The 24,892-nt window shown below is 25.5% G+C and overlaps 3 protein-coding genes across 5 annotated transcripts; all 3 read left to right on the top strand.

Annotated features, from left to right (window-relative positions):
• The first annotated feature begins 1,582 nt into the window (after window positions 1-1,582).
• Window positions 1,583-4,693, top strand: LOC128952698 (steroid hormone receptor ERR1-like). The gene is made up of 8 exons (XM_054298133.1): window positions 1,583-2,041; window positions 2,111-2,339; window positions 2,414-2,455; window positions 2,528-2,752; window positions 2,812-2,965; window positions 3,023-3,124; window positions 3,435-3,664; window positions 4,264-4,693. The coding sequence occupies exons 1-8, from the start codon at window positions 1,790-1,792 to the stop codon at window positions 4,518-4,520; spliced, it is 1,491 nt and encodes a 496-aa protein (XP_054154108.1). The 5' UTR covers window positions 1,583-1,789; the 3' UTR covers window positions 4,521-4,693.
• A 9,984-nt stretch (window positions 4,694-14,677) lies between these two features.
• On the top strand, window positions 14,678-17,620 carry LOC128951721 (transcriptional regulator Myc-A-like). 2 transcript variants are annotated; one of them, XM_054296983.1, is made up of 3 exons: window positions 14,678-14,890; window positions 16,030-16,719; window positions 16,792-17,619. In XM_054296983.1, the coding sequence occupies exons 2-3, from the start codon at window positions 16,035-16,037 to the stop codon at window positions 17,538-17,540; spliced, it is 1,434 nt and encodes a 477-aa protein (XP_054152958.1). In that variant the 5' UTR covers window positions 14,678-14,890; window positions 16,030-16,034; the 3' UTR covers window positions 17,541-17,619. The 2 variants fall into 2 exon arrangements, with proteins under 2 accessions (XP_054152958.1, XP_054152959.1); XM_054296984.1 differs by lacking the exon at window positions 14,678-14,890 and having other exon boundaries at window positions 15,408-16,719; window positions 16,792-17,620.
• A 1,593-nt stretch (window positions 17,621-19,213) lies between these two features.
• LOC128952998 (alpha-N-acetylgalactosaminidase-like) lies at window positions 19,214-24,547 on the top strand. 2 transcript variants are annotated; one of them, XM_054298483.1, is made up of 7 exons: window positions 19,214-19,240; window positions 19,792-20,337; window positions 20,455-20,640; window positions 22,817-22,855; window positions 23,560-23,747; window positions 23,833-23,940; window positions 24,234-24,547. In XM_054298483.1, coding segments are annotated over exons 1-7 (1,275 nt in total). In that variant the 5' UTR covers window positions 19,214-19,239; the 3' UTR covers window positions 24,441-24,547. The 2 variants fall into 2 exon arrangements, with proteins under 2 accessions (XP_054154458.1, XP_054154457.1); XM_054298482.1 differs by lacking the exon at window positions 19,214-19,240 and having other exon boundaries at window positions 19,751-20,337.
• The last annotated feature ends 345 nt before the right edge of the window (window positions 24,548-24,892 follow it).

The raw sequence follows: 24,892 nt of genomic DNA, 5'->3' as shown, positions 1-24,892 counted from the left end.
TCCTCGTATCACAACTGTAGAAGACGATGAGTTGATTGCAGAAACAGCTCTTGAGCACAGATTTGAACCATTAACTGAATGGCGACAACAGGAGTTGTTGTCATTAAATGAAAGGATTTCATGTGCTTCTAATCGGACATTATATCGAAGACTTAATGAAAAAGGTATATAATTTGTAATATTATTTATATATTATAATTTTATTTTATTTAATAGGGATAAAGAGGTGTGTCGCGGCTGTTAAACAACGATTAACTGAGTATCACCGCAACAAAAGATTGAATTATGCAAACGATTTCATCAATTGGACATTCGATGACTGGTCTCGAGTGATATTTATAGATGAGTTTGGCATTGATACCAGTGATAACGGTAAAATCTATGTGTATCGACGTCGTGGACAGAGATTTTCCAATGATAACATCACTGTAACCACTCGTAATACACGACAGACATTTGGATTTATTGCTTCGTATGTATAATTATTAATGCTTATAAATATTGTTATAATATAAATCAATATTGTTATAGATTTTCATTTTATGGTTTGGGCCCTATTAAGCGCGTTGATAAGTTCAACAAAGAGGAATATGTGGAATATTTAGAGGAAAATTTGCTTCATTACATTAACGAGCACTTTGAAGAAGGAAATTTTCTTCTTCTTCATGATAATCATCCGGCGCACAACAGTAACTACGTTAAACAATGGATACAAGAAAGTGGTTTGGGTAATCCTGAAGATCTTGTGATGCCACACCCTCCATGTTCACCAGGTAATTAAAAGTAATTTATATTTAAAATTTTCATTTAGTATATACTTTTTATATTTTAGATCTCAATCCAGTTGAACATGTTGGTGGTATGCTCAAACATATGGCACGAGCTGAAAAGCCAATGATTTGCAATAAGGATCAGCTCTGGACTGTATTGATGAATGCACATCTAACCTTATCAGAGAATCGTCAGTATTTTATTAGACTCATCAATTCGATGCCAAATAGATTAAGACAAGTCATTGAAAACGAAGGCGGTCATACTAAATATTGATTTACTGACATTTCTCATTATAATTAATTAAATATTTATAGTTTCGTTTAAAAAATTTAATAATTATATCAACATAAATAGTAAGTTTTTGTATAAATATCAAATTATAATCAATATGTTATCAATTATTAATACTAATAATAAAATATAAAATTTCTTTATCACAATTGTTAATGTTTTATTTCTATTTTGACTATAAAATAATTAAAATAAAAAAATAAGATTATAATTATTATTAAATAAAAAAATTATTACTTAATTACAGGTACTTATAATAAAATATAAAAATTTATTATTCAATAACTATTAAATATTTTTAAAAACCCTGAAACACGTATCCAATTATTTTTTATTATTTATTATTTCCAATTTAAATTTATCAAATATCTATAATAGATTTTGAGATATAATAATTTTTGATTAAAAAATTATCAAGCTACGAACTTATGGAATCACCTATATTATCATATCCGTCCCATTATACCATACAATCATATAAATTATCTATTTTTAATTTGTTCTATTTATTGAGTTATACTTAAAAAACCTTGATCACCAATTTTGTCACCGACTGTATGTGTTGTCAACAAAAATAGCGATCAAATAATTGATGGATGTGTTTACAATTTAAATGATAACTAAATGAATTGTCCAATTGATCCAATTTATTGATAATAGTGTACAAATCATAAGTAATGACAAAATGCATTGAATTTAAGGTACAAATTGGTGATTGTGTGATATGATGTCCACAAATGGAGCTATTCTTCCCAAAAATGGCAACTCTGACATCAAATCCGAGTTAAATGACATTAATTTAGAAGAAGATTGTCTTATAAAGAGTAATCTTCAGTTTAAGACTATCAATACTCCTGCAAATGCATCGCTTATGATATTTAGTGGCCAAAAGACACGGCACCGAAACAATTCAGTCTCATCTATGTCTGCCATCAGTACAACCAATTCATGCAAAATTGAAGTCAACAATTGTCTGGTTTGTCTTATCATTACATTCATTGATTTGATAAATTTAATGACCATTTGTGTCCTTTGATTGGTTTAGGATATGTATTCGAGTTCACAATCGGCAGAACCGTCGGAGCCGTCGGAATCATCTCCGCTGAGCGCCAGTGAAACTCAGGCACAGGATATGTTCTGTTCGAGCACTATGTCTGGTGACTGTTCCAGTAATACCAGTGATATTATTGATGTCAAGACCAGTGATAACTCTCCAAAACGTCTCTGTTTAGTCTGTGGTGATACAGCATCTGGATTTCATTATGGAGTGGCCTGTAATTGATAATTAAATTATAATTAAATCCCTAATTGTTTTATCTAATATTTATTTTTATTTTTTTTCTTAAAGCTTGTGAGGCATGTAAAGCATTCTTTAAGAGAACCATTCAGGGTATTAGTCGTTAAGACTTATTATTTTATTGATTTAATTATCGGTAATATTTACTATTTGTCATAATATTAGGAAACATTGAGTACACGTGTCCGGCGGCCAATGATTGCGAAATTAATAAAAGAAGACGAAAGGCATGTCAGGCCTGTCGGTTCCAGAAGTGTTTAAGAATGGGAATGCTTAAGGAAGGCGTGCGTTTAGATCGGGTTAGAGGAGGTCGACAAAAGTATAGACGGAGTCCAGACAATCCCTATCCTATACAAAATGTTATGCCAATTAAAAAGGCTAATATTGAAGGTATAAGAGAAACGATTATTTTTTTAAATAGTAAATATTTTTATTAATTTTAATTTCAGAAAATAAGATAATATCGGCATTGATTAGCTGTGAACCGGAGCCATTGTTAGCAACCAATTGCCAAAATTCTTCGACATCAACATCGGCTCAATATAAAAGCATTTGTTTATTGAGTGATTTAGTTGATAGAGAACTGGTCGCTACAATCGGATGGTAAGAATAGTATAAAAGTTTTTATGTAACAAATCTAATATTTATTGTAAATTTAAGGGCCAAACAAATTCCCGGTTTCACTGATTTGATTCTTAACGATCAAATGAGACTCTTGCAGACCACTTGGGCTGAAGTATTATCACTATCATTGGCTTTTAGGTATGTTTTTACAATCCGATACTATTTATAGGTGTTTAGGTTATATCATAAGCATTCAAATTGTTTAAACATTATGATAATTTTGTATAATTTGTAATAAATTATAGTAAACTAGTTAAATATCATATATTAAATATACAAATATAACAATTTAATTTTTACGATTATTTTATTACCGTTAATTAGATTTCATTTTGATAGCTATAAAGCTAAACTTACTTTTTAACTATAAATATTTTTTGTAAATGTCAAATATATTTATTCTATAATAATTTTAAATTTATAATAAATTTTTAAATTAATTATTTAGATCTCATCAGTTTTACATACAATCACTTGAATCTGGAAACAGTGGCACTACTGCTTCACCTACTAAACTAATATTTGCCACCGATTTAATTATGGATACGGAACAGGCAGCTCAGTGTAGAGCTGATGAACTATTTAACCATTCAATACAATTAGTTAAAAGACTTAATTTAATTAAGATTGCAAAAGAAGAATATTTAATATTAAAAGCAATTCTTCTAACAAATGCCGGTATAATTCGTTTATAAAACATTTGCATTAATTTTATAATATTTTAATTAAATATAAGATTTATGTATTTAAGTAATTTGTGTTTATTTTAGATAAATATTAAGTTATGAGCTTTTTTTATTATTTAAAAAATTAAAGTATTGGATTAAAATAATACATTATATATATATTTGATTACCTCCATTGATTAGACATAATATTAGATTACTTTTGCTTTACGGTAATATTTCATACAGTATAGTAATTTTTATATATTAAAAAAATAATGAAATTAAGAAAATATATGCATTAAATAATTATTATGACATCTAAATGTATCCGTATATTCTTTGATCATAACAATTATTATTACCGGTATATTAAAATAAAAATAAGAAAATTTCACTCAAAAATACAAATAATTAAACACAATTACTTAAATAAGTATAATGTAATTAAAGCTAAAATAGCCAAATATTTTTATGCATTTAATCATTATATGATAATCTCCCTGGTTTTATTGACTAGGTTACTTTTAGTTGTATTTTTTAATACTATTTTTTACTTAATTATTATACATAATATTAACTTTTTGATAATTATATTGATTTTTGTAACAGATATTCAATTAGAGGACTCGCAAACAGTTTATAAATTAAGAGAGACGTTAATGGCAACACTTCAAGAATGTGTGTCAGCATTACAACCGCCCACCACTTGTGTCCATCATTTGAGTCAATTGTTATTATGTATGCCTTTATTGAGACAATTAGATGGAGTGACCCGACGGTACTGGAATACTGTCCGACGAGAGAGCAATGTTCCGATGAATAAGTTATTCATCGAAATGCTTGAATCTAATATAACTATGCGTTGATTAGAAACACAATTTTTAATTGATTGAAAACTTTAATTATGTATTGGTTTGTTTGCCAACAAATTAAGTTAATATATATAACTATGTTATATATTTTGGAAAAACAATATTATTTAAAACAGGGTATTATTTGAGGGATAACCTAATGACTATCTGTTTGCAAACGTATTGCACAATAAGTTAGTTTGGGTTTGACTTTTGTTAAAAAGATTTCCGATGTTTAGTGTCTCTAAAAAATTATAAGTTAATAATGCTTTGCTATTTTTGACAATTATTTATTAAATAATTACAATAGTTATGCTTCCTTTCGGTTGATATATATATATATAAATCTATATACAGTATGTATTATTACATATGTAAAGCTCAACTATAAATTTTTACTTTTGATTAGTTCAATTATTTCAGTTATTAAATTGACAATTTTATTGAAATATTATTATAAATATTACAATTAACACAATTATGCAAATTTACAAACACAAATAAAGCACTGCCGCTATAATTATAGAGACTACCTACTATAATCTAGGTACTAATATATTGTAATATACCGTATATACATATACAGTATACTTCCACAATAGTTAGCTTATTAATAGTAAATTGCTTAAATGCATTTAGGTTTTGATTATATACAAATGTTTTATCGATATATGAAAATAATATAATGAATTGTAATGTTACGGTAATTGAAAAAGTATTATAAATAGATAAACCGTAATATTTAGAGAGTAGTAATTGAAATTTATAATTTGTTTAGGTCACCAATATTAAGATTACGCACAAATGCTATTTTGTAATTAGCAATCATTTAATTTGTAGGGTTTATTAGCATCACTTGAAAAATGAATTGATATGGATATGGATTGTTGCGATACTCGAAGTTTTTTTTATCGCTTCTATTGTTATAAAATATTATTAGTGTTGTGTTAATAAACTTATTGAATGAATTTAATATCAAATTGATTGGTTGGTTAGTTGAAGAAAAATAATTCATAACTTTTTAGTTAAATTGTTTATTGTTCTCATTTTATTATGTCTCGACACTCATATGACCGTCCAGTGATATTATTAATTGTTATTATTTATCTATTAATTAAATTTGACTATTGTTTCAAATTATTTTCAACAAACACTTAATATAAGTTGAAATATTAAAAATAAATTCACAAATTATTATGTTTGACCAAATCTATTGAGATTTTGATAACTGAAAACATATATATTTATTTTTGCTTGCATTCATTTTTTTAAAGTACAATATATTTAATACAATATTATCTAAATATTAAAAATGTTTTATTAATGTATAAAATTATATAAAAATTATTATATTTAATCAATATTTCAGTGCTCTTCAGTAAACATCGACTAATTATTTAGGCAATTATTATAATCTAATTATTTCAATCAACAGAGAGAGAGAGAGAGAGAGAGAGTAATACCGTAAATACCTTACGTTATCATAAATCAYAAATAATCACTTTAAACTAAATAAATATAATTATTATATTAAATTTACTTAATTTTGAAATAAGTCTCGATGCAAATTTTTATTGTTAATATTATGAGACTTAAATTAGAGCTATTTTTATAAAAATTTTATTTTAGTGGTTTTTTTAGTTAATAATTATTGTAAAAGTTTTAGTTATATATAAATTTATTTACATTATAAAATTTATATATTATTATTATCATTATATGTACAAGAATTATTATAATTATAAATATAATTTTTGATGTAAAATTAAATAGAAAATAACCGAAAATATGGAAAAAATGTATTTAAAAGAAGTTACAAAAATTGTTTCTTTAATTTCACTCAGTTTTCTTCAACAAAACAAAAAATAAAATAAAAAGATATTTTTGATGCAATTATTTATGTTTCCGTTTTTTTAAAACTAATTTTCAATTTCACCAAAAAAATCATGGGATTAGCAGTGGATTGAATGAGTTTCTCTTTCTCTTTAAATTATTGATGTCTGTATGTGTCTGCATGTGTCTCATTACAAGGACATCCCTGTGTTTTGGTACACATATTGTCTGCGCCCAGTTAGCAGACAATTGCATACGATTTATGATCCGACAGTTTTTTCAGTTATATTTAGACACCAGTAATGAATGGATCGATAAGAATAGATATCTCTGCTAAAGTGTGTGTGTGTGTGTGTGTGTGTGTGTGTGTGAGAGAGAGAGAGAGAGAGAGAGAGAGAGAGAGAGAGAGAGAGTCTTCTTCATCTCAATGTTAACCAATATTTTGCGACAAATTGATAACATAAATGAATATTTGAAGCAAAAAATTTAGCAAAAAATTTTGCAAACATTTAATGATTAGATATTTGTTTAAATAAAACACAAAAAATAATAAAAGACTACTCGGTTTCACACGAGTCTCAATTTGATTATAAAACAATTTTTGTGTTCAAACTAAAAATGTTTGACTGATTTAATCACTTTCCAGTCCTAACTATAATCTGAGTAAAAATCGATAAAATAGGGAAACCTTGAACTCCTGAATAAACTCTTCAATCGATTGGTCTCTTCACTACTTTATACAGTACTATACATACTCTATAAGTACTGTATATATACTATATATACAAAACCATTAAAATCATGTCTACATTTCATTTCAATACATTTTCAATGACATAATTCTCTGGCATTAAATCACTATATATACGACTATTAAATCATTTTTTTAAAGTTGTGCAAAAAATGAATATATTATAAATTCACTTTATTTTATGATTTTTTAAAAAAAACTTGCATTAATTAAAAATAGTGTCTATAATTTTGTTTTGAATTATTTATATAAATATTTTTCCAAACATTTTGAAATTATGTAGACTCTCTTTCCAACCTAATATGTTTTCACTAAACCCATGCAATTGATATTTTTTTCGACAATAAAAGTTATAAAATATGTGCTACAGTTTTGAAAACACAAAAAAAGTTATACAATATATTAATACAAAAAAATGAAAAACATCTGCAAATGGGATATTTAATGATTTACCTATAATGTGATTATATAGATATATCATAATATGAATAATATTGATTACAATTTTTTACGCCGAAAAAAATATCACTCGCAACTAAACTTTGGATTTTTAAACTAATTCAACAAAAAAAAATCTTTGAATGCATTTTTAAAAATTAGTTTTTGAAAAATATTAGTAAATTTTGAAAAAATAATAATAATTATAAAGCAGACAAAGGAAACAAAACAATAATTTAAGGCAACATTTTCTATATAATTATTAAATAGTATGCTTTTGATTGTATACCTAAGCCTAAGATCTTTGTTGCCATTGAGGAGCACCTGCTCTGAGCCACTGTTGCCTAACCTGTGCTGTAGTGGTTGAGCTGTTCATTGAGTCATTCAGTCATACATTGCCTTCATTTATGTGACTGTTATTTGCAAAAATCATTTTCTGTTAGCTTAGAGAGTATTGAATAAGAAATCAGTTGTTTTGCATTTTTCTGTCGCTTATATTCAAAGAGAGACCCTCTCATCAACAGATAGGCTGAGAGGGGGACAGATAGGCAACAGTTGTGTGGTTATAGTATAGATATTGACTAAGCATTTGTATATATATTGAATATTTGAGACAACAATAAATGGGTCCCAATTGTGACTGAATGGATAAATTGTGAACCAAAGCGTTAAAAAATGTTTCGCACAAATGTACTTATATTTTATATATTAAAAGTATATATATATATTAAATGTATTCCTATATATACTATCTCTATATATATATATATATATATATATATATATATATACCTGAATTGTATTATATATTATATAATGAATAGACAGACATAGGTGTTGTAGGAATGCAAGTGTTGTTACTTTTATTTTAAGTTTCAAATATCGTATGAATTATATATATATATATATATATATATATATATATTATGGTATACTATAGCGTTATTTGGTCTCATTGAGTAAAATATTTCATTATAAACTTTTTTATCACATGTTTAATATTAAATTACCTGCAATTTTATTTAAACACATTTTTTATGATATTATAGCTAATTATAGAATTATTATTATTATTATTTTATTAATTTAGAATTAACTGAAATATAACTAATGATAAAACATATTAAATTATAAAAGTTTTATATGAAAACTAAAAAATATGGTGAAATTAAAGTCACATTTATTTATGTCTACTTAAAATATCATTAAATTGTTATCATTATATTATATTGTTAAGAAAATTAGTGACCAAAACCAAAATGATTCAAAAAGAGTAAATTATATGAACAATAATTAGTAATAAATTGTCTATTAAATTGTGTTTTCTGTCATTTTAATTGATTTCAACTCAAACCCGTGAGAAACATCCAGTTATTATATAAAATAATGTTTATTTATGAGATTAAAATAATAATAATAATCTAAACTTAATTTTTAATTAACTAAGTGTTAACCAAATTTCATTGCTTGTTATAATATATATTCATAACTGAAACTATAATCATCAATAATAATATTACACTAAATTTATCAATACTTTTTACTAATAAAAAGCAATAATCTTTTATAAATTAACATTACCGGTATATTACGTGGCAATTTAAAGTTATATTGTGTATAAACTTAATATAAACAAGGAAAACTAAGTAACTGAGTCAATTAAAATTATAATAAATATTGTGTTTTAACTAAAAAATAAAAAATAAAATTTTATTATTTATTTTATTATATGCAGAATTTTTATGAGCTTAAGGAAAACTTTTAATTAAAATATATTAAAATAATAATAATAATAAAAAACAAAAACTTTATTTAAATCTTATTAAATTCATAATAAAATTATCTAAAAAAATTATATCAATATATCCTTATTAATTTACAAGTTAAATAGTATTACCAAAAATAAAATATCTTAATGTTAAATATTAAATTACTTAGATAAAATATTTAAAAAATTAAAAAATAAGGGAGTTTGTTGTGACATTGAAAACAAATATGTGTTGGGGTTCGCGTCCCATGTGAAAATGATTCAGCTTTTTTAATAAAAAATTAATTTAACCATGATAATGCTAATTTTGAATATATTATAAACTTTGAATATGTCTATATTATCAACGGTTAACTAAAACTAATCTATCCTGGAAACTATTTTTATGTTATGTTATTATAGTATTATTGTAATAAATGCAATGTAATTATTATAACTTATTAGCTACAGTACTAACTCATCATTGTCTCTAAAAAATTTTAATTTATAATAACGTATATATTATACATAATTCAAAAGATTTTCAAACCATATGAATATATTTTATTGATACTTATTAAATCAAATACTTAATTAAAAATTATATCATTTTTTAATTATTTAGAAATATTTTTAATCAAAAGAGACGACTCGTGACATAAACGACTAATAAATCATCGTTTTATGCAAGCGTTTCATTTAAATATCATTTTTAATGTCTCGACATTTAATAATTATGATTAATTTGGTTAATGTTAGTACAGTAGCTCATTGTAAAAGTAAAGACTATAATGTTTGACCAGATATTGCATAACATTTTTTAATACTGTATATGAAAAGTACATAAAAAGCAGTTATTATTTCCTTAATTGATACTCTACTTCATATAAATTTATCTAAAATATATATAATATATTTTAATATTATATGTTTACACATTATTTTTACTCCTTTTATATATTTTTGTACAAATTAAAAAAAAAATAATCAAACTGTTAAGCAATTAAAAATAATTATCATTTACTACCAAACAAACAAAAAATATTATTTATAAATAGCAAATAAGATAAATGTAAAATAAATGTTACATAACACTCCTATTTTGCATTATTATTTTGTTGTTTAATTACATGATTCATAAAAAATAAATTATATTTAATAAATATTATTATGTATGTAAATATAAATAAATTTTTTCAAATCATTATTAATAATCAATTTTGTAAAATATTTTTGCTAATATATACAATGAATAATAGTTTTATCAGAAAAAGCAATTTATTAATGATTTTTTATTATTTATGTAAGAAAACATCTCTTATAGCTTTCGACCAGAGATTAGATAAGAAATATAAAATTATATCAAAATTAATGTTTATATATAAATACTGTAAGTTTTTTATACGATTAAAGTATTTTATTATTTATTTTATTAAATTGATAATTTTCTATATTAATAAATAAAAATATGTTTGTTTCTTAATACCATTAAAATCATGAATAAAATGCAAATTTTTTATTATTATAATTTAAAAGCAATGTTGTAACAGTTGTAATATAGTATACACTGAGTAAACACACATGAAGTTAAAATTGTATGAAAATTTTGTGTTTATTAAACAATGTTGACACTTATGTTTGGCACACATTTCCCTATTTTATCGCTAATGTAATGCTAATATGTCATCAACTTTATTATAAACATTTAGTTTTCTGGTTACTATATATATACTGTATATATATATATATATACCGGTATATATTCAATGATTTCATCTCTCATGAGATGATAGCTAACAAGATATTTGTAACTAAATTCTGGCATTTTTTAAAACACTAAACACTTCGTGAGAAACAAGTGAGACATTTACCAAACAAATCCAATGATTCACTTTAAAACTTTTGCTATCTTTGAATCAATTGAATCAAATAACAGATTTATTTAAATATTTTAGGCGTCAATGACTCTAACTGTTAGTTAAACTGTTTTTATCAATAGTTAACTTCCGACTATTAGTTGACTTTCTCTGTTAATGTATTTTCAACAATGAATTGTAATCTTCTTATATCTTAATATATCAAAATTTTCCTAATATAATATAATTGTATTTTGAATTTATATTATATAAAAACTATATATAAACAAAGTGTTATCAATTATTGAAAACATTTTCATTATCATTCAATTTTGACCCAATTTGTCATCAAATTAGAGCAAAAATATTGATACAAACTATTATATGACAAATTTAATAATATATTTATTTTATTTTTTAAAACTAAACTGATAACTACTGAATTGTTTTCAAAAAATACATTTTATTACTTCAAATATTTATTTTAATACAGTATATAATAAAAGTATTAAATTTATATGATTTAGTATTTAATAATATGATAATTACTAGTTATGAATGCAATCATTGCAGAGATGACTAGTAATTCAATACACTTAGCTTCACATAATCGACAATACATTGTATTATACATTGTATAATACATTGGTATATTGTAGTCAAACATAATTATAGTTAAGTGAATTGCATTATAACTGTTATATACAAAGCAATGCATAAAAATTTTCAGTATTATAAACATTAAGTGAAATCATTGATAAAACGTTTGTTTTTCTTTGTTTTTATTGTTGTTTTCAACACTAATAATAGTTTTTTTTTTAATAAATACTGTCATTATTAATATTAATCATTTGCCGACCTTTTTAAGGGACATAATATACTAATTGATGTCAATTACTGTTAATTTAATTTTAAATACATAAGTATTATTTAGATTTTAATGAAATATAATTTAATTGAAATACAAGCAGATGTTTGATTATAATGTATATAAAAAAAGTAATAATTAAGTATTTGTTACATTGATTGAATAAATGGTCATTTATTTAGTTCATTCATATAATATTATAGTTAGAGTACTGTAAATATATAGCATTTAAATGGTTTTGGTATTCATTGAGAAAACTATTTTTAAAGGTCTGAGAAATATTTTTGGTAACAAAAAATTGCCACAAATACTGTTCACTGTTTGTATGTTAGGAATGCTTTTATATTAAGGGAATGCCTATCAATAGAGGAATGCCTATCAATAGGGCCCAGACCTGAGACATAACGCTTTTTTCAACAGGAAATCGCTTTTAGATTATATTCACAGAAATTCCTGACTCAGAGTAGAGTCAGTGCAGTCAGTGTTGGCCTCTCTTTCCCTTTACTATACCATCACTTCATCACTACTTTCCCGCCTTTTTTCTCATGAATTTTATGAATACTTTAGAGGAAATCCATGCAATGTTTAACCGCTTTTAACTACTTTTACTATTAAATCACACTTTTATTACATAAGCTTTATAACAGTAAAACTATTCATTCATTTAATTACTAATTTAACTAATACTAGTGTACAGTATTTATAGCCTCGAATCGTAAAATTATAAACATATTAACCTAATTATTAACTTATATAACAAAATATAAAACAATTTTGTTAACCATTTTGTTAACTAACTTCGATATATTGTAAATATATTTTATCTACAATTACATCAAATACTAACTTAGTTTTTATTTCTATATGCAATTCAACGAATTCATTAAAAGCAATATTATAGCGGTATTTAATCTAAACAAAAGTTAGTTTTAGATAGTATTAACACAAAGTTTTATACAAAAAGTTAATCAATTGTCTGTAAAAAACATACACTTAATATATTTCAATGAAATTGTCATAAAATTATCAAAAAAAAGAAGTTTTTTCAGATAAGATAAATGAGGCGAACCATCAAACACTTGGGACATACAGTATAATACAGTACTATATATTTGATATAAAAAATAAATTATAATTTATTTATATTGTATATCATATCACTATATATTTACAGTATATACCGAAATATTATACAATGTTATAGTGTGTATCACTTTGTGATTATATACACTACACACCAATCAGTGAAATACTCTCAACATTTATCATATGATATAAACTTACTTTTAATAATCAGTAATAAAAGTTTTTTTGGCGACATTTATATCATAATCATTAAAAATAGTGTCGAAAATGAAAGTAATATTTCTTTTCTCAATAACTTTTTTCTCTCTTATCTTAAATACTTATCATTGAATATATTGAGTAACACTTGAGTTAATACCTGTTGTGTCCAAACTTTTTATCACTTTTTTATTTAAATTTAAATCAAACGACGAAATAAAAAGTTTTGCTTCAATGCATTTGTTGGGAGACAAGTGTTGTGTCTGAAAGTGGATCAGTAGAGCATAAGGAAAGACAGCTTTGGTTTCTACCGACCCTTTGGGCCATTAATTGTCTGACAATTGGTTTTGGGTTTTGATTTTGATATTAATTTAAATCATAAATCTATATTTCAATTGTTTTATTGAAGACAGAGATCAATGTATTGTTTCAATGTCTCGATTATTAATACGATGTTTGCATTGAATTGTATTTCTTTGTTATCAAACATTTGGTGTCTTTTGTCTGACAAACACAGAGGGGATGGCATTCAATGTAGAAGTAGTTCTGTACTACTCTTTGGCTCATAAATTGCTAACTAATTATTCATTACATTTCAATGTTTGAATGTTTGAGTTGTGCGCCAAACCAGTCGTCGATAGTATTGATGGCATTGAAGTAGTGTTCAACACATTCAACACAACTATGAATATATTCAATGCTATCGTTGAGCACACACTGTATGTCGCAATCGATTTCCTGGAATTCAGCCAAAAGTGAGTCTAATGTGGAATAAAGTGAAGTCAAGTCAGTATAGAGTTCTGTAAAGTAGTGTTCAGTCATATACTGGCTATTGTCAGACCAACCAATAAATTGGCGCCAAAACAGTCACTGAACCACTCAAGGCTAACAATTAGACATCTATACTATATGTTAGCACATATACCATAATATACCATTAAATACCCGTATATACCATAACATACCCCAAACTATACACAATGCAAACAACTAGTAATAGTTATCACACCAAACATTAAACACTTATATTAATAGTATTAACAAATTGACAAAACACTAATATATTGCACAATTGTGCTAAATTGGTCATGGTCATATTAATGGTGATAGTCATAATGATCATGGTCATATTGCAATGATGGTCACATACATTGAGGATCAGTAATATATTGCAATATATATACAGTATATATAAATATATATAATGTTAGTTAATATTGCAATTATATGTTATTATTACAAATATAATAGCAATTATAAAGTTTGTAATCAATAGTAATGTAAGTATCGGGTAATTGAAAGTGTATTTAGGGTTTGGTATTATAAGCTATGTTGAGGTCTATAAACAATTTGCGTGCGTTTTAGCGCCAAATGCCAATCACACTACGCATGCGCTGTAAGGGTAGGTATGTGTTGAGCGTTAAGTAGAGTGTTGTGTGAATCGCACCGGCATTTGGTGTGTCGGCTGTTCTMCGCATTTGTACAAACATTGTGTGTGATTTGTGTCMACTTTTAACGACTATAATTGGTTTGTCATAACCCGTACTATATTGTCATTGATGTGTATTTGTTAACCTAATTGTCAACTATATTATCGACTGATAACCGGTAAGTCTATAGACTATAAATAATATTAAAAAATGGTTTAAATGTTTGTCTCTTTAATACTCTTTGTGTCTCATGTTTCGCAAGAGTCATGCCTTACGTATGCCTATAGTTAGTACACAATGAATGAGTGCTTAGACTATTGAGACGCCATTCACTGCTATAAACGCCTATCTATTGGCTCTTAAATACTATTCATCGGACAATATATTGACTAATATATAGCTATTGATTAGTCCAACACTTGATGTCATTTATGTACAAATTATATGAATATATAATAAGCGGTAAAGTGTTGGCTATAGTGTAGTGTATGTATAGCTAAACCATAGGTTCAAACACTGTTAGCGCTTAATATACTGTATATATATAAAGTTAGTCCCTTTAAATATGAATGCATTTTAAATGTTTAAAAAATGCAATACTTGTTGAGTGCCTTATGTTTGCATTAAATGATTATTTACTTTAATTGGAAATATTATAAACCAATTGATCCAATGATAGATATGTTTGAAGCGATATATAAAACAAAGAAATGATATAAAAATTATAACATTTGTTTACAATTAGTGTATGTTATGATATATGGGCGCCAAAAGTGGCGTAATATTAGTGGTAATGCCTTAGGCGGACGTATAGTTTGATAGCACCTGTCTTTTTGGTGGACCTTAAGAGACAATAGTTTAGTTAATGATTATTACTGTTATTAATAAATGGCATCTGTTTTTAAATTGACCCCAAATGCCATTTACGCCACTGAAGCGCACCGGTAGGCGACAGGAACTGCTTTAAAAAGCATAGATATTGGAGACACGTTTAGTACGTATATGTTATGCCGGTATTAAAGCACAAGTGTTGTGTGGGACAGACACTACAGCGCACGCCTATAGCTGTGAAGCCAAGTGTGGGCTATAGAGAGAGGGCTTCGCAGGCATACAGTCGAGACATTGCATACATTGCTCTGTTAGCTATCCTTACAGACAGACATTCACTTTAAATAGACGTCTATAGACTATACCCTTGTGTTACGCAATCATACTTTATATAGACTTAGCTATTATTGTAGTCTACTATCGGAGCGCTTAATACAAATCAATAGTTGAATGCAAAATAATATCATCTAATTTGGTATTCATTTGCAGACAAAATGCCGGTCAGAATTGATTCAAGTGTTTTCACATTTCAAACACATCCCTGTTTTGATTGCGATGTCTTAAATGAACTAAAAGACATCTCCGAAGAGTTTACCACTGAAGATATGACTGACATATGTCTGTCTCCGTGTGAAGACATATGGAAGAAGTTTGACGATTGTTTGCTAACACCTCCACAATCACCACCACTTAGACTTGATTTGGTGTCTGATTTGGTTGACTTTACTGATGGCGATAGTTTGTCGATGACTGAAAGCTCAATGTTACACAACGCTGATGTCTTACATGACTGTATGTGGTCGGGACAGTGTGTTGAAGACAATATTATTGGCTGTTCAAGACATAGATGTAATTCTAATGCTATTCGCATCTGTGGTCGCAACCATACGAGACCCGATACACCTTTCAATACACTATCGACTTCACCATTGATGTCACACACATTTACTGACATATTATCAACAATGAGTAGTGACAATTCAAACGACGATATGGATGACAGTCAGTCTTCAATGGATGAAGACTTTAGCAGTGGTGCCGAGTCTTCTTCACAATCGAGTTCAAGCAGTACTTCATTTGCAAAAGTAAAGCAAAGTTTGATTAACGATCACTCATACGGCGGTTCATTTGCCAGTAGTCATCAAAATAGCAAATCCAAGAGTACTTATGAAACGCAAAGTAAGTGTTTTATATTTGATTTATTTAAAGATCTATTGTCTGATGTCTTGGTTTTGTTTTTTATTTGTTTAGGTCTTATATATCCCAAACATAAGGTTCAGACGAGATCTGGAAATAAGATTAGATGCCATAAAATAAATGGCAAAAAGATTAAAATTATTAAAGCAAATTCACCCATTAGTAGTAATAATAATAATAATAATAGTTGTAATTCAATAGTTGGACCCAAAGATACCAACAATAGGATACCAACAGTTCCCACAGTTCGCATCATTAGAAATGACAAACATTTCATCAAATCTAAGACATGTTTAGATAGTAATAGTAATAACTGTTCTAAAGATAGTTCGGAACAAAAGAATTGCAAGTTTTCGACCCGAAGAAAGGCATCGACCGTATCGTCGGAACGGAAAGTAATGTTTGCTCAAAACAGTCAGTTTCTCAAAAGTAAAGTTAATGACAGACTCAAAGAAAGTCATTCCGATGATGAGGAAGAAGAAGATAATGATAACGATAATGATTCGAATAGTGAAAAGACACCAAAAGTAGGTCCTTTGAGGAGAAGAGAACACAATGATTCCGAAAGAAAACGAAGAGATCACTTGAGGAATGCATTTGTTAACCTTAAAGACCAGATCCCAAAACTTAAGAGCGCAGAGAAAAGGCCGCCAAGAATTATGATTTTACACGAAGCGACCACTTATGTGAACCATCTCAACGACAAACAAAGATATCTTGAAAGGACTCTTAACGCGGAAATCGAAAAACGGGAACGACTTTTGAAGATATTGTCGAATGAGATAAAAACGGAATCCAATTAAGATTATAATTATTACTATTGATTATTATTATATTATATATTATATCAATTTATAGGAATATGAATTATTATTACATATATATTATTTGAGTTCATCTTTTATACCCAATTATTATATTATATTTGATTATTGATTGTGTTTACTATATATTATATATTAATCGCGTAATTGAATGATTGCCTTATTTCTAACCAATTATTTAATTTATATTATAATCACTGTTCTGTTCACATATAGTTGTTTTGTATGAATTAATTAGAAGTAAATTTTTAAATTGTTTTCTAATTTTTTAATTATTGATCTGAAACACGATTTATTAAACGTTTGCGATATATATGTTAAAGACATTAGAAATGTTGAAAATTTAAAGGAAAGGTTTGGTGTTTTAGAGTACTGTATCTGTGATACGAAAATGCATGCAAACAGTGGTTTACAAATGAAATAATGTGTCGTTAAAATAAATTTTAAAGTTTTGGTGGTTTATTGCTCTCATTTTACTAATTTGTAGCGAATGACTCAATTTATTTGAATTTTGTTTATTCATTTATATTAAAATAATTATTTGCTATTAACTATTTAATTCATTATATGATTAAATTGAACGAATGTGCCTTTAATTTAGTATTTTTATTTATGTCAATTATTTTGATTTATTATATTTTTATCATTATTATTAATAAAGTAAATTTTTATTCCAAATTTTGTTTATTTTTGTATATTTTAAGCATATTTTCAATCTAATAAAGTAATGATGATCTGCAAAACACTTTGTTTTGCAGTTAAATACAAATATATATATATATATATATTTATAAATTAACTGTTTATCATAGAAATACACAAAAAATATTGTATTTATTTTCTTATAACTAATATAATATATTAATAATGTATTACAATATAACAAATATATGTTTTACCGATACAAATATATATATATATATCGATAAAAATTAATCTAAAATTAGAGTTTATAAATTATAACTTATAATAATATGAATGCCCACCAAAAATACCAGTTCCTTATTTGCAAATCAAGTTTTATAATCTATTTTATAATGTCATGCATTTATCATTACTTGATTTTTAGTTTAGTTTATTAGATTGTTTGAGAAATGTTTCATAAATCCATTATTTTATTGTTATTTTTATATATAGTTTTATGCGATAGTTAATTAGCCTTTCCTGATACTCAACACAAAAAAAACTTAAAAAATATGTACAATATTTGATTGAACATGATAATTTTAAAATTATACACAAAATATCATAGGATTTCAAATTAAAGTGAATTTAATGATTAGATTATATCTATAAAATTCACATATATTTTTGTCAGCTGAGTCAATAGGTTTTTGAATCACAGGCGGGAATTTATATATAATTTTTATATGATTTCATATGATTTCATATGATTTGCTAAATACAAATTAAAATTATATATTGAATTAATTAATTTCAATAAAGTGTAAAATTTTTGTTAGATATTACTGTATTTTAAAATGAAACACATGTTTCAATAAATTAAATTTATATAAATTTTATTAGATTTTTAACTATAACTATATTTAGCGAATCATTGGACAAACCTTGAAATGTTTGGATCAAACACAAGGATTAATATATACTGTATTTACTGTAAAATACCTTAAAGTTTATATGTTATCATAATTTTTTTGAGCAACACTTTCACATTTCAAGTAATTCATTACATTTTTTTTGCATTTGAATTTTGTAATGTTATAGAAAAAGAAACAAAAATCAAAACTACATAACTTTATTATATTACATATTTTATTTTTATTATTTCTTAAACTATATAACGATAAAAATAATATAAATATATATTTATTTATTTTATATTTAGAGTATATTCTATATATTATAACAAAATATATATATATATAATGAAATAAAATAAAAAAATTTTAACAAGTCATTTGAAACTAATTTATAAGTTTTAATATTATTAGTAAATAAAAATGATAATTATTTTATCAATACTTCAATACTAAAACTCTTTAAATGAAGACTTTTTTGATTAGATATGAGCTGACAATCATTAGTTGGTTTCTAATAAGATCACAGTTTATTAGTTTATTTGTTTAGTAAAAGTTGTCAGTAATTATTGTTTCCAAATATTATATTAATATTTTATATTTTAATTATTGGATTATTTATTAGTTAAAAATTAGTATATATTTAAAGATTTATATAAAGAGTTAAATAATGCATATATTGTTACAAATAGTGACAATTATTTGGTTGATTGACTTGAAATTAGTCAAAACACTGGACAATGGTTTAGTACGGACGCCACCGATGGGGTGGATGTCGTGGGAACGGTTCGCTTGTAATATAGATTGTGATAACTACCCGAATGAATGCATTAGTGAACAGTTGTATAAAGATATTGCCGATAGACTGGTGGCTGATGGCTATAAAGAGGTTGGCTATAACTATGTAAATATAGACGATTGTTGGACTGAAATGACTAGAGATCCAGTGACCAAACGGTTAGTTGCAAACCACAAACGCTTTCCAAATGGCATCAAAGCACTGGCAGATTACGTACACTCCAAAGGTTTATTACTCGGAATTTATGGAGACGTCGGTACAAAAACATGCGGCGGATATCCCGGTGCGAGAGGAGAGGATGGCACTGATTACGATACCATTGATGCACAGACCTATGCTGAATGGGGGGTCGACTCACTAAAACTGGACGGTTGTTATGCGGACACAAAAAACATGACAAACATGTATCCAGAAATGAGTCGCGCTTTGAACTCATCCGGTCAGTAAAGACACACCCGATTTGACTCTCATTTATCGCTAAAATCAGTCATTTAAACTCTAACCCCTATAACCCTACTATACAAGTGCTCAATAAATATTTGTTTTTAATGGACAGGTCGTGCCATAGTATATGCCTGCAGTTGGCCCGCCTATCAAATCGGACAAAATCCTGACTATCGAAGGATAGCTCAATATTGCAATTATTGGCGAAATTTTGACGATATTATGGATTCGTGGACTAGTGTTACATCTATTATCGATTTCTATGCCAAATATCAAGACGTTTTAGTTAAATATCATGGTATCAGATAAGTTATTATTAAGTTTATTAATTGCAATATTTATTTAATTGGCATTAGCTTTAGTTCATTTCATTTAATTACTTATTTTTTGGTCAAAATAATGACAGTTATTGAGTCATTGACAGCAAATCAATAGCCATTGAAACGCACAGAATTGCTATTCATTTATTGCTTATTTGCAAACCATTTGAGATTCAATTTAGTGGTTAATGATAGACCATTACTGGGCTAACTCTATATAATATTGTAGTTATATAGATATTGTATAAAAGTTTCAATTGATCAGTCAATCATAATGTTTCAGATTTTAAAATATCAATAATGCTGACTCTAACTTAAAATTGAGTCCAACTTTTAATATATTAATCCTAATATTAATAAGTTTTATTTATTTAATGCTAATAAAATTATCTATTAGTGAAATTTTTCAAGTGCTTCCCAACAATAATCAAACAAAAGTATATAATATTAAAGACAATAAACAAAGAATATTATTAATACTGTACTATCGATAAACATTATATCATATATATATTGTATATAACATTTAAATATTATTGATATCTAACTGAATGTATGATTAATAATAGTCTAAAGGATATTATCCTCTATTATGGTAACCATGGATTTTGATTGATTTCTTTATGCACACAAACAATCAAAATATGAAATTAATTCATAGCAAATGTTTGATAAAATCATAAAAACTAATTAAACTAATTATAACAACATTGAAATATTTGGTATTTGACTGAAAATATTTTTTTCAAATTACTTGATATAATTTGAAAGTAATTGATATAATTATTGATAGATATATAAACATATATTTCGAAAACATATTTGTTTAATAAAATAGTAATAAATATCTTAATTAAATTAATTTAGTTGAATAATATAAATATTTTTAATAAAAAATCATTTAATAATTTAAAAATCAATATAAATAACTTATTTTCATATATTATTGACTGCTATTGAACTAAAGTGAAAGTGAAAGTTTGTACTAAATTTATACTATTACACACATATGTTTGATAGTATCAAATAAATACATTTTAAAAATAGTAGAAAATTGTTAAGATTGCTAAATAGAAACAACAAAACTTAATACTATGAAATATTTGTTTCCAGGTAATTTATTAAATAGATATACTGCACTACTACTGTAGTCTACTACTATTACTACAGTATGGTTGTTTAACACGCTATTGGCTATACATACATACACTGTATGTCTAAAATACTATAACTTTCGTACAGTATCTATACTACACTGTACTGTAAAAATTAGGGTTCAAGTGAAAGGTCCCCTCAAAATAGGTTTAGCCGTTGAACTTGTTAGTGAAGTGACTTAAAGCTAACAAAAATAGCAAATATTTAGGCTATAAAATGTGTACACTATTGATATGAAACTTGTAATAATTTACACACAATATATATATATATATTTATAAGTTAGTAGTTGTAAAAATTGTCAGACTGTAKATAAAGTGTATAGCCTTTTGAATGAATATTTGAAATGTAATTTTCAACACTTATTGGATATACATTTAGTGAACAAAGGGGGTATAGAATGTATATATACTATACATGTACTATATATATATATATATATATATTTATAGTAAAGTCGGGACATATCATAATTGGTAGAGACGTTCCTTAAGTTTTTCAAAACTATTTCAAAGGGCTTTTCATTTATAGCTTTAAGCGTTTATTGAAAGCATTTTAATGACTGTCTCAACGGTAACACCAAAAACTAGGAACGGGTTTAAGGATGGGTTTTAAAAAAGTTGACCAAAAGTCATGTCAAGAATCTTGCATTGAAAGCAACTTTTCACGTATTAATTAACCCATAATTATTGCCAGATTTGTTGTCTCAAAACTATCAATTATTTATTATATACCCTAACTTTTGATCACTACATGTATTTATATGGCTATAGAAAACAAACTCACTAAACATACAATAATTTAATATATGCACAAAATGTTATATCATTGCTTCAATAATAGATACACATATTATATAGTATATAATATTTGGTAATTATAATATATAATTTTTTATTGAGATTTATATTTGAGATAAATTTTGCAAAATTTAAAACAAAAATATATTATTATAAATAATAAAAATGCGAAACATATACATTATATAATAACTTGTAGGTCCAGGAGCTTGGAATGATCCAGACATGTTAATCATTGGTATGTCTTATATATCAATTTATTTTATATTATAAATATATATATATATATATTAATTTATATTGAAGAACTATTTAAGTTAGTCGGCCATTCAAATTAAACAATATTTRTAGCGATTAATAAAATTAGTTTCTATATTAAAGAAATATATMTATAAATAGAAAATAATTTAACAACAAATTAATAATATAATTTAACTTAAAATAGCATTTGTAGTTAAATTTAGTCCTAATTTATTAATTAATAATTGTGTTGATTAGTTGATTATATTTCCCTTTAATTATATTTAGTTTGTACTATAGAACACAAGGTTAGGTAATACTGCAAATAATATTATTATATATATATTGAGATTAATAATCATTCAATAAATTGGTGTTTAATGGCATTAAGTTATATAAATTTTAATCAATTAATTATACAAATAGTTAGATTAGATTTTAATTGGAGTTTTATCAACATTTACGGCAGTTTCGGTGAAGATATCYCATAAAATTAGTTTAAATGCTTAATATCTTAGTTAATATTAGCAACATTTGTATGAATTTATTGATGAGTTGAGCAAATTTTTCATTAAAAAGTTGATAAATAATTTGAATGACAAAATAATTTAAATGGTACTTCAAAAGTGAAGTTAAAAGTTATTTATATAGCATTTACAACTAATTTATTTTTGATTTTTGGTGAAAATAATCTAATTTTAGGAAATTTTGGACTTAGTTTAGAGCAAAGTAGAGCTCAGATGGCTTTGTGGGCCATTTGGTCGGCGCCTCTGTTAATGTCTAACGACTTGAGATCAATTGGTGGACAATATAAAGAAATTTTGCAAAATAGGGATATAATAGCTGTAAATCAGGACAAACTTGGAATTCTAGGCACAAGAGTCCACTCGGTTAGCGATAAAACTATATATTTTTTAATTATTAAATAAAAATATGAAATCAATTAATAAAATGCAATGTAATTACTTTCTATAGAAAAGCGGAATTGAAGTGTGGGTTAAGCCGATGACACCAATTGTTAAAGGAGTGAACACGTATGCTATCGTCTATTTAAATAGGGTTGTGTTGGGAACACCTCTTATTGTAAGTCAAATGTTTGGGCAATTTCTCTAAATAAATCAAATTATTTTAATTCATTTTTTATATACATTTAAATGTTATGTTTGTCTAAACTTAGTGTAAAGGATGTACTTTATCACTACATAATCTTACAGTACATCCTATGAAACCACAAAAAATACAATGACTTTATCCTTAAATATAATCTATTATTTTTTGATAATTTTATTTAATTAAACAATTCTTTAGAAATCACTAACTTTTAAAAAAGTTGAATAATTGATTGCTTTCTAATAAATAAAATTTTATTTTTATAGATATCGTTTAAATTGTCATCACTTATTGCTGGACTACCATCTGAACCATTATATAATGTATACGATTTGTACGACAACTCCAAATTAATAGGAAAGTTATCCAATGACCAGAACCTGACTCTTAAGGTCAACACATCGGGAAGCGTACGAATGGTTAAGTTGACACCGGTTTTCAAATCAGATGAGATTGAAAATGATTTAAATTAAACCAAAATTAACATAATTATTGTATTTTATAAATAATTATACTGTAATACTGTATGAATATTACATTATTGTTACTTATGTATTATTAATTTAAATATTGAAATAAAATGATGTCATTGTTAGCAAAAAAAAAAGATTTTTATAATGAATTTTTATTTTTTAGAGGTGGATATAGTTTATAAACAAATTACAATTTTATTATTATTATTTATTATTATATATTGTAGTTAACTAACAAAATAAAAACTAAAGTAAAACAAAAGATAAATTATTATACTATTATACAGTATTGTTAAATAATTGTCTGTTTATTTTAAGTTCAATTTTAATTCAAATACAAATCTTTTTATTGCTTATATTAATACTGTTCTAACCGTTGCTTAACTATGATATGAATTTGAGATAATTTTTTTTGTTGAAAAAATAACTTACTGTACAATGAAATAAAATGA

The sequence above is a fragment of the Oppia nitens genome, unplaced genomic scaffold, assembly GCF_028296485.1.
Source record: "Oppia nitens isolate AA-2021 unplaced genomic scaffold, nextdenovo-longstitch-racon4-pilon3 scaffold1_pilon_pilon_pilon, whole genome shotgun sequence".
Taxonomy (NCBI): domain Eukaryota; kingdom Metazoa; phylum Arthropoda; class Arachnida; order Sarcoptiformes; family Oppiidae; genus Oppia; species Oppia nitens.
This window is presented reverse-complemented; position numbering and strand designations above follow the sequence as displayed.

Bases quoted from the DNA above. Each gene is read 5' to 3' on its own strand.
- LOC128952698 (XM_054298133.1), top strand. From the start codon at position 1,790: ATGATGTCCACAAATGGAGCTATTCTTCCCAAAAATGGCAACTCTGAC. The intron at 2,042-2,110 runs GTTTGTCTTATC...TGATTGGTTTAG, and splicing joins TTGAAGTCAACAATTGTCTG to GATATGTATTCGAGTTCACA. The intron at 2,340-2,413 runs GTAATTGATAAT...TTTTTCTTAAAG, and splicing joins ATTTCATTATGGAGTGGCCT to CTTGTGAGGCATGTAAAGCA.
- LOC128951721 (XM_054296984.1), top strand. From the start codon at position 16,035: ATGCCGGTCAGAATTGATTCAAGTGTTTTCACATTTCAAACACATCCC. The intron at 16,720-16,791 runs GTAAGTGTTTTA...TTATTTGTTTAG, and splicing joins GAGTACTTATGAAACGCAAA to GTCTTATATATCCCAAACAT.
- LOC128952998 (XM_054298482.1), top strand. From the start codon at position 19,770: ATGCATATATTGTTACAAATAGTGACAATTATTTGGTTGATTGACTTG. The intron at 20,641-22,816 runs GTATCAGATAAG...AATAACTTGTAG, and splicing joins CGTTTTAGTTAAATATCATG to GTCCAGGAGCTTGGAATGAT. The intron at 23,941-24,233 runs GTAAGTCAAATG...TTATTTTTATAG, and splicing joins TGTTGGGAACACCTCTTATT to ATATCGTTTAAATTGTCATC.